General features: G+C 53.9%; 1 protein-coding gene across 24 annotated transcripts in view; it reads left to right on the forward strand.

Annotated features, from left to right (window-relative positions):
- The window catches only part of MYT1L (myelin transcription factor 1 like), a 397,832-nt gene that overhangs the window by 313,548 nt on the left and 67,992 nt on the right, over nt 1-16,292 (forward strand). For 16 of the 24 annotated variants that reach the window (XM_027550720.1, XM_027550721.1, XM_027550738.1 and 13 more), the window contains 5 exons: nt 3,188-3,399; nt 10,521-10,771; nt 13,065-13,298; nt 15,495-15,616; nt 15,982-16,044. In XM_027550720.1, coding sequence (XP_027406521.1) covers nt 3,188-3,399; nt 10,521-10,771; nt 13,065-13,298; nt 15,495-15,616; nt 15,982-16,044 — 882 coding nt within the window. The remainder of the gene's footprint in view (nt 1-3,187; nt 3,400-10,520; nt 10,772-13,064; nt 13,299-15,494; nt 15,617-15,981; nt 16,045-16,292) is intronic. The other 8 variants (XM_027550739.1, XM_027550741.1, XM_027550734.1 and 5 more) reach the window with 1 other exon arrangement.

Genomic DNA, 16,292 nt, shown 5'->3' on the forward strand with positions numbered 1-16,292 from the left:
TGAGGAAAGCAGGGGGCAGGGGGCCGAGGACTTACCTGAAGCCACTCGCTCGCTGGCCTTGAAGACAGAGTGGGGGCAAAGGTCAGCTGGCGCCCTCCACTGTGACACTCAGGACGGCTCCTCGCGGCCAGTGAGGAAGAAGCCTCGCTTCCCTCGACACTCGTTTCCGCATGCTCCCTTCCAGCCCTCACCCAGGTGCGAGCTGGTCGCCCTCCATATTTAGGCAGGGGCACAGCAGCAGCCTCCCCGTCCTTGTGAGAATCGCACTGTGATCCCCACGGCTGCTGGTGCCCACGGTGGGGGCACACCTGTGCTGGAAGGGCTTCTAGCCTGGCACTTAGGGCAAGACCAAGCTGACTCCTGAAGGGCAAGCAGTAAGCACACATGCACACACACACACGCAGACGTAAAAGCACACACGTGTGCACACACTCGCACCTGCACAACACGCACATCCGCACACGTACACACACACACACACACGATATACACAGAAACACGTGTGCATGCACACAGTGCCCACACATGCACATGTGCATACATGCACCTGCACACAGACGCCTGCACACACACACACATTTGCACACACATGCACACCCACCTACACACACATGCACAAATACACACGCCTGCGTGCACAAACACAGAAACGTGCACACCCGCCTACCCGGATATACACTCACACACACACACACACACACACGCATGCAATTTTGCTTCTGTTAAATTATTTCTTTGGGATAAATCACCTGGAAAAATCACTAGGCAAATGATACAAACACCTCCCTGGTTTTGTCATGTATTACTTCCCATTTTCCTGAAAGGATTTTACCGTAGTCATTAAACTCCTTTTTATCTCTCAATAGAAAAGTTAAAATCTTTACAGAAAATGAGAAATGCTTCACTGGACAAAATAAGAAAATAAAAGCCTTCTATGATCCTGCTGTTCAGAGAGAATGCTCAGTAAATTCTGGGGTGCGCCCTTCTAGGCGTCTCTCCTTGAGGTCGCTGCCCACCCAACGTGCCGCCAGGTGCCCGTGACCCTCGCTGCTTACACGCGCGTCCACACCAAGGGCGTCCCTCCCCGAGGACCGCTCAGCGTGACGGCCCCCGCCCCGGAACCCGGCAGTGCACAGTTGAGAAGGATTAACCACAGGAGAGTTTGAGCAAAGGGAGAGGTTGGGGCGGGGAGCTTCTGTTCAGGCCCCTCCCCTTGCACAGGCCCCCCAGGGCTGGACAGGTCCCATGCCCACCTCATTCCCCCGTCCTGGGCTCAGCTCCAAGCTTGCCTCTCACTGAGGCACTCGCTGGCCGCATGGCACAGGTAAGACACATTGGAAGTGGCAGACGTCGCCTCGTTCAGTAGAGGCCTCCTTTCTGACCCTGAACCCGGGCGCTTTCTCCACGTCGGGTGACAGGAGGCTGCGTGAAGTGACGGTGAAACAGCAGGCCCTGGGCCGGCCCCTCTGCAGCGACGACCTGCCCCCCAGCCTTGGGCAAGGAGTGAAGAGGCAGAGCGGGGAGGAAGCCTGGGGGCAGAAGCCCCCTCAGCGCTGCGGGAGGCATGGGGCTGGCCAGGCTGGGCTCAGCTCTCAGCCCCCAGGGGCGCAGCTCGCCGCTGATGGCTCGGCTGTGAGCGGGGCTGGAGGCCCTGGCCCGTCCACGCTGCTTCACGGTCCCCGAATGCCTTCACAAGGGGCTGCGCATTTGGGGCGGCGGGGGGACGGGAAGACAGGAAGGAAGGAAGAGAATTTCAACCTACAATCGTTCAGCTACTTATGCTTTTAAGAGTCTCGGGCAGGTGGCCTAACAGGTCCTTGAGACTTGGGTGGGGGGCTGCAGCCCTGCCCCACGCACCTGCCCCACGCACCCCACACACAGAGCCCTGCTCAGGCCCCAGCACCTGCTCCATCTCGTCACCAAACGTCCCTCCTTGATGCCTCTGCTCCAGTGCACCCTCCCTCAGAGCTGCTCCTACCTCCTTGGGGCTCAGGGGTCGTGCCTTCCAGGCCCACGTCCCTTGTCCTGGACGAGTGGACAGTCCCAGCCTGGGCCCGCCCACCCTGCCTCCTGCTGCCCCCAGAGAGGCACGGGGCTTTCTTTTTCCTTATCGCTCAATGTTCCTGGTGTGTTTCCTGCCCCATCCTGGATCTTAACTTTGACAAACGCCACCTTCTCTCTTAAAACTGAGTGGACTGTCATGGTCCCGGGGGTCCTCCGTTCCCCAGGACTCTGCGAGCCCTTGGGCTCCTAAAACAAGGTCACAGTCCAAGTGGCCTTTGAGGGCAAGGCCTAAGCTTTCGTTCATTTATGACCCACCCCACTGCCTGCTAAAAGGCCCCAAATAATAGACATTTCACTAACTGTTACATCTTTCTGGTGATTTGAGAAGAAGCAAATAAGGTAAATTATAACATCAAGGTAAATGTGTCGGTGATTTGATAGATAAACTTGTTAACATACAGAGAAGTTTGGGGCAAAAAGTCTAAGGGAATTCTCTGCACCAATTTCCTGTAAATCTAAAATTATTTTTTTTAAAGTCTAAAAGGTCCTTTGAGACAGATGGACACACAAAAAGCAAGATGGAGTATTCATGAATATGTAACTGAGAGTTCTTCCATTTAAGTACTTTATTCCACAGTGTAGAAAAATGGGTGACTGCAGGGGACGGCATTGAAAGCGCACGCTGATTGTCAGAACGCGCCAGGACGCGTTCCATTCTGTCGTCCAGCTCTTTAGCGTCTTCTCCGTCCACATCCTTGAGACTGTTTCCCTCACTCCTCACATTTTGTTAAGGGAGCTTCTCTCGCTTCACCGTGCATGATGGTTGCAGCACTGTCTGAAGGCCCCGCAAAGGAGACATGGGGTCTGCGATCCCTCCCCACATCCACTTTGCATGATCTTCTCCACACTTTCTTAGACTCTGAAAAGCAAAAGGGGGGCTCAAAGGTTAAGTATTTTATTTTCTGCTTGTATTTCCAAAAAGTCGGCATCTTGGCAGAAGCCAGTTGGTGTTGTATCCTTACAGCACGCTTGGCCTTTTCTCGAGAAAACAGAACTGGGATTTTAGTGCGAGACCCGGTTCCTTAACAGAGCTCAGAAACACCGTGTTCTCGTTTTAAGATGAACCGCGTCTCATGCGTGGCCGTGAGAAAGCAAGCTGTCCGTTCTCTCTCTCTGCTTCCAGGCCCATGTGCTTTGTAAAGCAGCTGGAGATCCCACACTACGGCTACAGAAACAGCGTGCCCACCACCACGCCTCGCTCCAACTTGGCCAAAGAGCTGGAGAAATATTCCAAGACTTCGTTTGAGTACAACACTTACGACAGCCATACTTATGGCAAGCGGGCCATAGCTCCCAAGGTGCAAACCAGGGACATATCCCCCAAAGGATTCGATGGTAGGAGGTGCACCCTCTTCTACATGAGCGTCACGCTTGCCGTTGATAATGTTGTTGTTGTGCATATCCATTGCCTACAAACCGACCGAGCATGGGGTCGCTCGCTGGGCACCAAGGAAGGCACGCCCGCAGCCTAGGCGGGTTTCCTGCGGCCCCAGGTACCCGCAGGTGTGGGCGAGCAGGTCCTGGGAGAGGGAGGGGGCGGGGAGGGAGGGAGACCCCTTCCCCGTCATCCCCAGGGCAGAGCATCACCCAGGCGCCGGCAGGTGGTGGAGACAGACAGCCGTGGGCTCGTCTGCTCCACGGCGCGGCTGAGGCGTGTCCTCATCTGCACCAGCTTCCTCTGATAGACGCCCCGACACAGACAAAACCAGGAGAGCTGGGGTAGCTGCCCGAAGTTCCTGGTCCTTCTGAGGGTTCTGTGTTCCCTGCCTGTTCTCAAGTCGGGATGCATGGTGCATTCGTTGGGGAGATTTTTAAATTCTCATGTCTATGGCTTCACCCCAGACCAGTTAAATCTGACTCCCCAGACATGGTCCCTGTGGGCAGCATTTTTAAAAAGTCACCAGTGAATCTAACATGCAGCTTCCACGGGCCCCACCAGCCTCCTTCCAGCAGGCTTGGACCCCAGGGTGGGGCCTGGGGAGCGTCCTGTCCTGGCTTTGTGACTCTGTCACTGGCCGCACTCGTGGCTGCCTCTGTGTCCACCAACAGAATAGAGCCCAGAAATAGGTAAACGTGCTTCAGGGGGAAAGGTCGTTTATTTTCACTCCTGCATATCTGAACCCACAAGAAGGGGTGCAAACGCTAAACAGACTAGTTCCCATGTCGTCACAGAGCTAAGTTGGTAAGTAACTGGAGCACAGCGGGGAGACTGCGTCCTGTGACTTTCCGTATCTGTCTAACCACGTTTCTACTTGCAGTTCTAGGATGTATGGACCTAGTTGGCAGACGTTACCGATGGGGACGTGGGTTGTGTACGCTGGGTGATTTAGGAGTCTTATCTTGGCGTTCTCCAGCAGAGGCCAGGAGAGAGGGTTTGGAAGATTTCGGAGCAGCTCTCTGAAAAAGATACTTAATTAAACTCACAGCACACCAAAAACATCCATTTAAATTGAATGCTTGGGGAGTTCCAAAACCGTTTAACAATTCCATATGAGTTGCTGCACATCTTTCTACATTATTTTAGTCATTCTTTACATTAATAGCAATTAGTTTGCACGGTGAATGAAATGTAATATTTCTTTGATGTATCTCAGATTGATTACCCTTGCGTGTATCAATTCTAAATACACAGGAACAAAGATGGAAGCGGAGAAAAGGGAGTGGCTTAGGGTATAACATAATAATTGAGGGTTTTGTAGTAATTGCTAATTCAGGCTTTGTTGTAACTTCATTCATTTGATGCAAATGAGGGGTCTGAAGAACCTGAATTCTTCAGGCCACACGACTAAGGTCTGTCCTTGTGGGGCCCCAGGTCACTGTTGTTTCACGGGGTCTGGTGGCCACTTCTGCACACGGCCTGTGGCTGCTGTCCCCCGAGACCCGATTTCCTGTCCTTTCCTTGCGCTGTTCTGGTTGGATCTGGGAGGTCCTGACCAGGATCGCCACGCCCTTTCTCAGCGCTTCCTGTTGTAGCCTAGTGGTACTAGACACGCGAATCCCCCCATGTGCTGGTTTCCTTGAAAGCAGAGGGAGCAGTTATTCCAGGCTGCTGGCTGACTAGGTGCAGCTCAGCCAACAAGGCTACGGAGGGGAACCTACACCTGTTCGTGTCATTGGCCCCCCAGAAAAGACCCCTGCTGTTGCCCTGCTCTTCAGCTGGTCCCCACATTAAAAGAACACAGAAGAGGCACGTCAGCACCAGGTCTTCTAGGAACTGAGGGAAAGGGAAAGGCGGCCTTCGTGGTGTGGCCGGCGTCTGCGGCCGCCCCCGAGACGGCTGTCTCCAAGGCGTGCCCCGGGTGCACGATGGCTGGGCCGTCGCCCCAAGAGGCAGCGGAGGGAGCCTCCGCTGCGGGAGGGGAGCATAACGCCTAGGCGTGGGGCTCAGGGTCTGGGTGCACGGAGGCTGGAAAAGCAGGACTCCTGCCGCAGGCTCTGGGGTCGTCCCTCACATTCCACCAGCCATGGCCAAGAACAGTCAACAAACATCGATTTATTCACCCGCGTCCTTCCAGACTCTCAGTAGTAGCTATCTGTGTGTCTCATCTACCTGTCTGTCTATCCCCCTCTCTCTCCATCCATCTGTCCATGGGCCCACCTATCTGTCCACCATACATCTATCCATTTTCTCCCTCTTCTTTCTTTACAACAAGCTTTAAGGAAGAGACTGTGTGTAAACAGAAGACAGTGAAACGCACCCAGGCACAGTGAAGCAAGGTGTCCATGCTGCCTGAAGGAATTAGCAGGAGTTTTACCGAAGTGGTGAATTTTAAACTTGCTCACGAGTGGAGGCTACCAGAAGGCAGGAAACCCACAAGTGAGTGGAAGCTTCCAGCCAGCTGGCGAGGCAGGACTTGAGATGTGTGAGAGAAGGGACAGGATGACCCGTAGGCGGTGAGGAGACGACTTTGTGTCGTCTGTCTCGGGCAGGAGGACACCGACGTCGGACAGCCCAGTGCGGAAGCGATACAGGAGGGAGCAGGCCCTGCAGGCTGCCAGCCCTGCGCCTCAGCATCCCCTGGCTGGCGTCTCCCCGCCTCCCCCCAGGCCTGTTTTATGGGGAGCTAAGAATGGCATTTCCACTTTAAATAGATGGGGGAAAAACAAAGAAGAATTCAAATGTCAGTGTTCAGAAGCAGTTTTCCTCACCCGTATCACCGGTGGCTTTTCCCCAGAACAACAGCCCGACGTGCGCTTCTGGCAGAGACCTCGTGACCGCCAAAGCCTCCACCACTGGCAGGCCCTTGGCAGAAAAAGTTTCCGACTGGGTCTAAGCCATCCCGCTGTGTCTCTGAGCAGTTTATCACCACCCTCAGGCTTTGTTAAAACCCTACGTTCTCAGCCCCGCACGAGCCCCTCTCATGAGCCTCCTTCTGGGTTATTCCCAAATTGCACGTTCTCCTGACCATCGTTTAACCACTCTCTGTTCAGGAAATCAACTCTGAATTTTCATTGGATGAACTGATGCTGAAGCTGAGGCTCCAATACTTTGGCCACCTGATGTGAGCAGCCAACTCATTGGAAAAGCCCCTGATGCTGGGAAAGATTGAAGGCAGGAGAAGGGGATGCCAGAGGATGAGATGGTTGGATGGCATCACCGATGCTATGGACATGAGTTTGAGGAAAGTCAGGGAGATGGAGAAGGACAGAGGAGCCTAGTGTGCTGCAGGCCACGGGGCTGCAAAGAGTCAGACACAGCTCAGCAACTGAACAACAGCTGCTCTTCAAAGGCCTTGTCGCTGATGCGCCCACCTCCCCATCGCCTGCCCTCCCCTGCCCAGGCCTCATCACTGGGGTAGGGAGGGTCCCTGGGCAAGCCCTCCTGTGCCTCCAGGCCCCATTCTCTGGGCCAGGCCTCCCGGCCTCCACCCCCACCCCCAGGCCAGCCTCTCCCTGGAAGACTTGCCTCCCCATTCTCCTGCCCCCCACACTCACCGCCGCTTCCAGAAGCTTCTTCTCCAGCCATATCCTTGGGACAGATCGCGCCTGGACTCAGAAGCCTGCCCCTAGCCTCCTCAGACCTGCTCGTGCAGAAGGAGGGGTCCAGGCCTCCCCCTGCAGCGCTGGGTCCCATGTCCCATCTCCCAAGACCCAAACCCCACCGGCGGGTGTGACCTGGGCGGACAGGAGCCAGGCAGAGGACGCCCAGAGCGAGCGAGCGAGCAGGCGGGAGACCACTGAGAATCCAGCCCTGGTTTAGACGTGATAAACTCTAAACCACGTGAGCAAACTGCCTTCAGGAGGTGCCGCTGTTCCCCTGAGGACTCTGCGCGCGTGTCTCGGCTTGCTTACAGGAAAGTACCGCCAGGAACCCACATGACGCCTGGGAGTCAGGGCTACGAATTAGGGGGTGCAGACCCCTGAGTCCAACCAGACTTGACAGGGGCACAGGCCCAAACTTTAGGGGGCGGATCCTCAGGAAGCATATCTCCGTCTGTGTTCCATTTTGTCTGATTTTCACAGAAATTCAGATCGGAAGGCCACAGTGATCTACTCCCTACAGAAAATGATAATTCAGAAGGGCAGCACACCCACGTCCTAAGAGTCTTTCAGGCAGAGTAGACTAAGTTGGAAGGTGGTTGGTTGGTTTTCTAATTCATCATCTTTAATCACTGGAAACCCCAACCTGTTTTTCCTTCTCCTGCACGAGAGGACAGGGCACTTGAAGAGATCCTTCTCAGCACGGGGTAAGATCACATGGGCTCCTGACATTGTAAATGCGAGGGCCTCTCTGTGGAGTAGAAGCTGTTCCATCTCCTAAGTTCAAGGATGCGCTGGCATCAAGGAACAGGAATGCATTTGTTTGCCAGTTGATTGGGAAAAGCTTTGGTGGAAAATAGCTTTGTCAAAAGAAAAAGAAAGCAAATTTTTACTTGGTTAAAGTGGAAGGGGGGCTGCCCCAGGGCTGGGAGCGAGGCAGAGTTGCACCTGCTGTGTGGCACCCCCTGGTGTCCATGCAGTGAGCCCCAGAAGCTCTGAGTGTGCTGTGGTTCAGTTGCTAAGTCGTAGCCGAGTCTTTGCGACCGTGTGGACTGCAGCACGCCAGGCTCCCTTGTCCTTCACTGTCTCCTGAAGTTCGTTCAGATTCATGTCCATTAAGGTAGTGATGCCATCCAACCATCTCACCTTCTGCTGCCCTCTTCTCCTTTTGCCTTCAATCTTTCCCAGCATCAGGGGCTTTTCCAATGAGTCGGCTCTTCGTGTGATTGGTCATAAAGATTACTGACACTAACAGCTTTGTAAATATTTTACAAATAGGAAGTAATGACTAAAACCAAAGAGCTTCATTATCTGAGAGACTTGAAGTACACAGACTCCTATTTGCATTTGGAGCAAAGAATACATGATTGATGGCCCACAGTGAAAGGATGCTTGTGAAACAAATGTTCTGCGCGCCTTCCTTCTGGGTCATGTGAGCTGACAGGCACATCAACAAATTGTCCAGTTCCATCAGCTGCTAAAATTCTGGACGAGGCCCATCAGCTTGGCATAATCCAGGGGAAGTAGAGTCTTTTGATGTAAATATTTGGTAAAGTCAGTGCCTTTTACCAGAAGTTGAGGAGTGCAGTCTGTTGCGTAGAGACGCGTATGCCATTTACTTTGTTTTAGAAACTGAAATCCCCTCGTTGCAAAACAAAACTTTGTTTCTTATTTATGTGGACCGTATTTCTTTTCCTGAACCAGAAAAAAAAAATCCCTCTTTTCACTAGGGGGAAAAAAATCCCTCCTAAGTGGTATTTCATTTCTCCCAGTTTCTAATATTCATGTTTTTATAACAAAATTGTAAACAACGTGAAGCCACAAACTTGAGTCTTTTCGGCGAGTCTTGTGAGCCGCCGAGGGGCTGGCTGCCCTAGCTTGTTTATAGAATCCGCTGGAGGTGCCCCTGAGCGGCCCCAGCCTCCCCATCTGTGCTCAGATGGGAGACCACGGCCCCCCTGCTCTGTCTGCTGCGTTGAGTGTGCTCATGGGGGAGAGAGGAGGGAAGAAGGGCAGGCACACACACAAGTGTGAGGGCTGGTCCTCGGGCTTGACCAAGTCTGATGAGCAGGATGGAAGGCGTTCCTCGCACTGGGCGGGTGTGAGGGGGTGTGAGGGTGTGGAACTGGGCCCAGGCCCACACGCAGGGCTTCGACAAGGCCAGCAGCTTCCCCGAGGCGGCTGCACACGCAGAGCCTCCCCATGCCGCGCCCTTGGGGTCAGGAAAGCTCAGTCTTCCGTCCCAGGTCGAAAGGCGTCGATGGTGAAAGTCAGTGCTTTCATTCCTGTTGGAACAGGGCGCTTTGGGGCCGCTCTTGGGGGTGCTATGATGACCAGCAGTGGTGGCTGTGAGGTTGCGGTCACTTGCTGACCACCCCTGGGCAGGGCGCCAGGTTGCAGGCACCAGGATGGCAATGCTGAGGACGGGAGCGGCGTCCCCACCCTCTTTCAGAAGAGGTGACTTGTCTGCCAGAATGATCTTGATGGGGCTCTCGCGTGCACACAGGCAGCCTTGAGCAGGGCTGGAGCCCCCTCTGGGCTCCCCCGCACCTCGGCCTCTGTCAGGGTGACGGCTGAGCTCCCTGCAGGAAGGGGCCTGTGCCCTGTGAGGGGGTGGCACCCTGCAGACCCTGCAGTCAGTTCTCCTGGCTCCCTTGGGGCTCCCCTTGGAGTAATTCCCGCCCCCTCTGCAGGGTCAGGTGAGCTGCTGACTCCTAAGCAAAGGGCATCCTGTGTCTTTAATGACCCCGGACACATCCTAATCAGTCATCCATCGGTCATCTTCCCGTCCTTGCGCTAAAGGAGGTGCAAACAGCTCCGGAAGCCACCCTTGCCCTGAGGGCTGGAGTGGGTGGTCGGGAGGCTGGCTGGTTGCTCAGAAGGATCCCTGAGCGAAGCTGGTGGCGGCTGGGATGCACACGAGGGCAGGGCCCGCCCTTCCCAGAGCGCGGGTGCTCGCAGACCCACAAGAGCCCTGCCTGTGCATCTGGGCCATCTGCACAGGGCAGGACGCCCCAGAGGGCTGCTGCCGCCTCGCCGCGCGGGACAGGCCATCCCATCTCTAGAGGGATGTGTGGGCTGCACGGTCCTCGTCTCCCCGTGAGAGTAGATGAGCAGCCATAACAGAAACCAACCGTGGGCTGTGGTCACGCTGGTGTGGCTAGTAGCTGCCCGCCCCCGAACCAGGGCTGGCCTTTAAGGGATCAGTTCCAAAGCGCCCCTGCCCTAGGCACCTGCTTGAGAGCCTCGGTGCTCTTCCTGCGGGCTCCCGGCTCCGCCCACACAATGGGAAAGAAGGAAAAGGCAGGAGAAGCCAGGCTTCTTTCAGGGAGTTAGCTGGTGGGCAGACGCCCTGTCCCCCTGGGCACCGACGCACAGGTGTGGGCGCACAGGGCGGGCGGGCGGCGCGGGGCGCGCTTCTGCGGCCGCGGGCCTGGGCGGGGCCCCCGAGTCACCGCCGCGCGCTGTCTCCCCAGCGAAGCGGTACTGCAAGGACGCCAGCCCCAGCAGCAGCACCACCAGCACCTATGCGCCCAGCAGCAGCAGCAACCTGAGCTGCGGCGGCGGCAGCAGCGCCAGCAGCACGTGCAGCAAGAGCAGCTTCGACTACACTCACGACGTGGAGGCGGCGCACATGGCGGCCACGGCCATCCTCAACCTGTCCACGCGCTGCCGCGAGATGCCGCAGAACCTGTCCACCAAGCCGCAGGACCTGTGCGCCGCGCGGGTACGGGCGGGGCGCACCTGGCGGGGCGGGCCTGGCGCACCTGGCGGGGCGCGGCCCCGGCCCACCGCACCCCCACCTCCCTTCCCGGCCGCCCAAACCCGGAGGTCCCGCCGGGCGCGCCCCGCGGCCCCGTAGACGCCGGCGCAGACCGCCCTAACCCGGCTCTGCTCCGAGGAAGTCTGGCTGCGCAGGGCCCTGGGGACACATTTTCCAGATCAGTCTTTCAGATTCACCTGTGCCTTAGGAGCGCCGCCCCTCCCCCTTTGGGGACCCACACCTCGCTCCCCTCCTGGCGATCCCGAGGGCAGCACGGAGACCGGGAACCTCGAGGGGCCTTGCGCCCCGGCCCTTAATCAGAGGAGGGTGTGCAGCGCCGCGGGCGGAGGCCTCCGCGGGCGGGCTGGACCGCGCCCTCCAGCCCAGAGCTGGGGAACAAAGAAAGGGCAAAAATCCCGTTTCCCCGCGGGCTCCCAGCCAAGCAATTACAGTCAGCTTCCATTAGTTTAGAGCACCAGATGCCGAAACGGTGAGCAGGGCCAGGGCGGGTCTTCGTCGAGCGGCTCCTGGCAGGAGTGGGAATCGCTCGGCCCCGCCGCGCCCGGAGCTGCCCAGAGAGGCCGCCAGGCGGCCAGGGACCCGGGCGCGAGCGCGTCCTGCCCCCGCCGGCGAACGGGCGGCTCTCGTCTTCAGAACAAAGGGCCGCCCCGTCGCCCAGCGCTGCTGGGCACGCTCCTGAGCACACCACATTGGCCGTAGTTGTTAGAAATAGGTGTGATTTGTGTGAATGGAGAAAGGTCAGTAATTTTATGTCTTGCAAATGCTTTCTTCTCTATTAATATTTTTATTCCTGGATTTTGGAGGAGTGTCAGGGGCATGCAATTTCCATGGTGATCAGGACTGCTAAAATGCCAGGAGGAAATTCTGTGGCAAGGGGAAAAACAAAAGACAATAACCCCTTCGATTTTTTGTTCGCTTTGTTAAATATAAACTAAGACCGAGGGAATTACAGTCCGACATGATGAAGGCTATATTAGTCTGAAAGCTGGAAACCAGAGGTGCACTTTCACAAGGAAGGTTCAGGCAGCATAACGTGCTGGGATTTACCCCGGTAACAACCCAGAGGTGGAGGTTGGTTCCAGACACCTTCCCTCTGCTGTTACATCCCCGAGGAAAGACACGCCAGACGTCTGAGTAGGCAGCGGCGTTCATGCCAGCTCTGACATCAAATTGCTGAAGAGAGTATGACTCTTTGCGGGGAGGGGGGAATGGAGCACTGTCGGGGATATTTTGATTTTTCCTTCCTCTGTCCTCCATCTGCCCTTCCTCCTCTCCCCATTCCCGAGAGGAAGATTCTCAGGGATTCTTGATCTGTTTAAAGCATCAAGAAAAGAAAGAAAGCCCTCACCCTGTATCTCTTCAGCTTTTGTAAAACTGGGTGACTACATTGCAGGTTTGCTGACCCTTGAGCAGGTCAGCCGCGATCACTGCTGTGGAAGCTGTTGTACTGTGATTGCACATTTCCCTGCCTTAAAATAGAAAATCCTCTTTATCGCATATGATAAGCTTTTGTGTTGGAAAGTAAGTTCTGTGTAGGGAGGTTTGTTTTGTTCACTACTATATTCCCAGAGCCTGTACCCGATAGGACTCAATTTGATCTCCCTCACCAAAAAAAAAAACAAAAACAAAAAAAGGAAGTAAATTATAGTTCCTCTCCTCCATCCCTCTAAATTCTTGTATTTTCTTCATCTCCAAGTCTGAGAGTATTAGCATCCGTGAAACTAAAGGAGAATTTTAAATCTGTGTACATGTTTACGTATATATCTATAATTTGTACACACATCCATTTCTGACCTCTTAAGAGGTCTTTGAACTGTGATAGAATTGAAATCAGGCACTTGTTTTTCTTCTGGTGAGGCTTATTTCTAAAAGCAGAGACATATTAGGGGCAAAAGATACAGATCTATGATAGTTAAGTGAGAGAGATGATAGATTCGTGGATAAGAGACAAGAGATTGAGAGGTGGTCCACAGATAAGCGGACAGACGGGTGCCCTGCGCACCTGTCAGCGGGTTTCACAGCCACACGTGGAGACAGACGGATGCCCTGCGCACCTGTCAGCGGGTTTCACAGCCACGCGTGGAGAGCGGAACGCAGGAGGGGCCGCTTCTGCTCACCTGGGGAGCTTTTGCAAGTGAGACTGCCGGGAGGAGTTTGCAGCTTGGGTTCTGTCCTGGCGAAAGGACTGTGGTCTGGGGGGGGATGTACACGGTCACCTTGTCCTTCTGTCTCGCAGAACCCTGACATGGAGGTGGATGAGAACGGGACCCTGGACCTGAGCATGAACAAGCAGCGGCCGCGGGAAGGCTGCTGCCCGATCCTGACGCCCCTGGAGCCCATGTCCCCCCAGCAGGCAGTGGTGAGCAGCCGGTGCTTCCAGCTGAGTGAGGGGGACTGCTGGGACCTGCCCGTGGACTATACCAAGATGAAGCCTCGAAGGATGGACGAGGACGAGTCCAAAGAGATCACCGTACGTCCCCTTCGTGGACCCCCACCCCCACCCACCCAGTCTGCCAAGCGGGCACCGCTGAGGGAAAATGCCCTGGGTGCACGCCTTAGTGAAAATGGTCTTTTCCCTTTAAATATGACTTTTAGCTGACTGGAGCTTAGAAGATGTTTTTGGTTAACCCAGGAGAGGTTTGGGAGTAACATTGATGAGAGCGAAACAAACCACTGACTCCTTTGAACGATGAATTTTATTTTCCAACAAGTGTGTTTTGTTGCAAACGATTTCTCTAAGAAAATGTGCGAACAGCTTACCAATCCATTTTTCTGGGTGATAAATTGATAGAATGCAGGGTTTTCCTTGCAGGTAAGGAATTATAAGGAGACTCTTAAATGCTTACATGTTTAATTCTGTGTTGTTAATTAGCTAGCTCCTTGAAGCTAGGGACAGGGAAGTGAAAGTGAAAGGCGCTCAGTCGTGTCTGACTCTTTGCAACCCCATGGACTGTAGCCCACCAGGCTCCTCTGTCCATGGAATTCTCCAGGTCAGAACACTAGAGTGGGTAGCAATTTCCTTCTCCAGGGGATCTTCCCAACCCAGGGATCAAACCCAGGTCTCCCACATTGCAGGCGGGTTCTTTACCATTTGAGCTACCAGGGAAGGACAAGGTCTGTTCTCCAAAATATGCAGAAGAGTGCCCTGGAGCCTAGAATAAATTATTTTTGTATAGTCACCCAAATCTTTGTTGACTACAACATTACCAAAACACCTACGTCAAGACCGTATTTTTGAAGTAGTTACAATTTTCAAATTCAAATCATTAAAATAGTTACAATTTTCTTTAGGCTAAGAAAATAAATGAAAAAAGAAGTGTTCTTTATTAGGCTGCCTTTTTCTCCAGTGTTCAATTCTGAAAGTTAGGACATCTCCTTTATTCCCTGGAAAATGAAAATTCTTTTTGAACACAATAGGGAGACCACCATCAAAGCCATAGCATCTTACAGAAACAGAGAGGTGGATAAAAAGGAAACATTAGCTATTTGTAGGAATTGTCAGGGAAGGTACCTGTTTATAAGGCCATTACATCTGAAGCCTGTTATGTTTATTCTTCAAATTGATTTAAGTATCCAGGAGAATAGAATCTGAGTGGCAAGCTAAATTCCAAAGGGCTTTTTCTTTCCTACAACGTTAAATCCTTACTACCAAATAAGGCATGGTAGTTGAATCTCCGAATTTATTTTAATTAAAATTAAGCCCCCATAAAAAGACAGCAGCTTTGCCCTCCTTAAGTGTCACACAAGTGAAACCCTGCACTCAGGAAACACGTTTGCTGAACATCGCCACCTATAGGAATTTCTAGGTTACTGCAAGGGGCCCCTCTTGGCCAAAGAATATTCTATTAAAAAAATTTTTTTAATGCTGCCTAACAGTAATTTTGGAGAAGGCAATGGCACCCCACTCCAGTACGCTTGCCTGGAAAATCCCATGGATGGAGGAGCCCGGTAGGCTGCAGTCCATGGGGTCACTAAGAGTCGGACGCGACCGAGCGACTTCACTTTCAATTTTCACTTTCACGCACTGGAGAAGGAAATGGCAACCCACTCCAGTGTTCTTGCCTGGAGAATCCCAGGGACAGGGGAGCCTGGTGGGCTGCCGTCTACGGGGTCGCACAGAGTTGGACACGACTGAAGCGACTTAGCAGCAACAGCAATTTAAACTCACAGCATCAGTCTATGTTGGTCTTCCGTTGCCTTGGGACTTCAGCGTGTAGAGTACTTCCACAGTGTAGAACACTTGGCGAAGATTGCCAGACGCCCCAGGTATCTTTGCATGTAAAGCTTAAGCTCTGCCTGTCGGTGTTGGATACGCTGCTGTAGGTCTTGAACCCGGTGAGCGAGGTCCACTGAGTGGCTGGTTTGGCTGCCTGGCCGCTTCTCTGCCCTTCCTGTCCATGCAGCTGCAGGAATTAGAATTTCCGCACTGAACTAGGGGTTTAGAGCAAGTGGTGAGCAACAAGTGCCGTGTAGACCACAGATGCTCTTTGGACGAAACTGGGTTTGCATCCTCGGAAGGGAGTGTGTTGTGATTTTAAGGGTAAGGTTGGGACACGGGGTGGGGGGAGGGAGCGGGACACGGCGGGGGGTGGGGGGGCGCGGGACGCAGCCTCCGGTCTGCGTGTCCAGTGTCTTCTGTGGCCCTGAAGCTGTGTTTCACCCGCAGCCAGAAGACTTGGACCCCTTCCAGGAGGCCCTCGAAGAAAGAAGGTACCCAGGGGAGGTGACCATCCCAAGCCCCAAGCCCAAGTACCCCCAGTGCAAGGAGAGCAAGAAAGACCTGATCACGTAAGCACGGCGCGCGGCGGGACGGTCGCTCCCCCGAGCCCCTCCTCTGGCTCACCTCTACCCGGGTCTGTATCTGCCTTGCCGTCTGAGCATGCGACACGCACAGCGCACAGATGTCCCCAGGGGCCAGGCGGGTGGGCGACAGGCCAGCCGTGGACGCTTGTTCTGAGCGCTGCTCTGTGCTATGGAGACGCCATTTCCATGTGATCCTGTGCATTTGCAGCTTTTCTTCAGGCAGCTTAAACCCCGTGCAGACATTGCAGCTAAACTGGAAACAATGAAACTTTTTTCAAGTTTTTTTTTTTGTTTTTTTTTGGGGAAACATGCTTACTACTTTGGCTGTTTTTGTTTTTGTTTGGTGGCAGATGTCCAACACCGAGGTGTGATGGGAGTGGTCATGTGACTGGTAATTACGCCTCGCACAGAAGGTGTGCCTTCACTTTTCTCATGGTGGATTCTGTCTTTTCAATTTATTGTTTTCAGCTTACCTCAACAATGCTGTCCCAGTACAAACGTTGACTTCTGTGTCACCCCTTTAAGTGCTATATGTTGACCTTCAAAAGCATGCTAATCGACGTCTTCTAAAAAGTCTTTTATCTCAAAGCAAGCTACCTCAATTTGGAATATGATTTACAGACATTGAGACCAAAGAGCCCAGATATTTGAATCTGACTTT

Source organism: Bos indicus x Bos taurus, chromosome 8 (genome assembly GCF_003369695.1).
Source record: "Bos indicus x Bos taurus breed Angus x Brahman F1 hybrid chromosome 8, Bos_hybrid_MaternalHap_v2.0, whole genome shotgun sequence".
Classification (NCBI taxonomy): domain Eukaryota; kingdom Metazoa; phylum Chordata; class Mammalia; order Artiodactyla; family Bovidae; genus Bos; species Bos indicus x Bos taurus.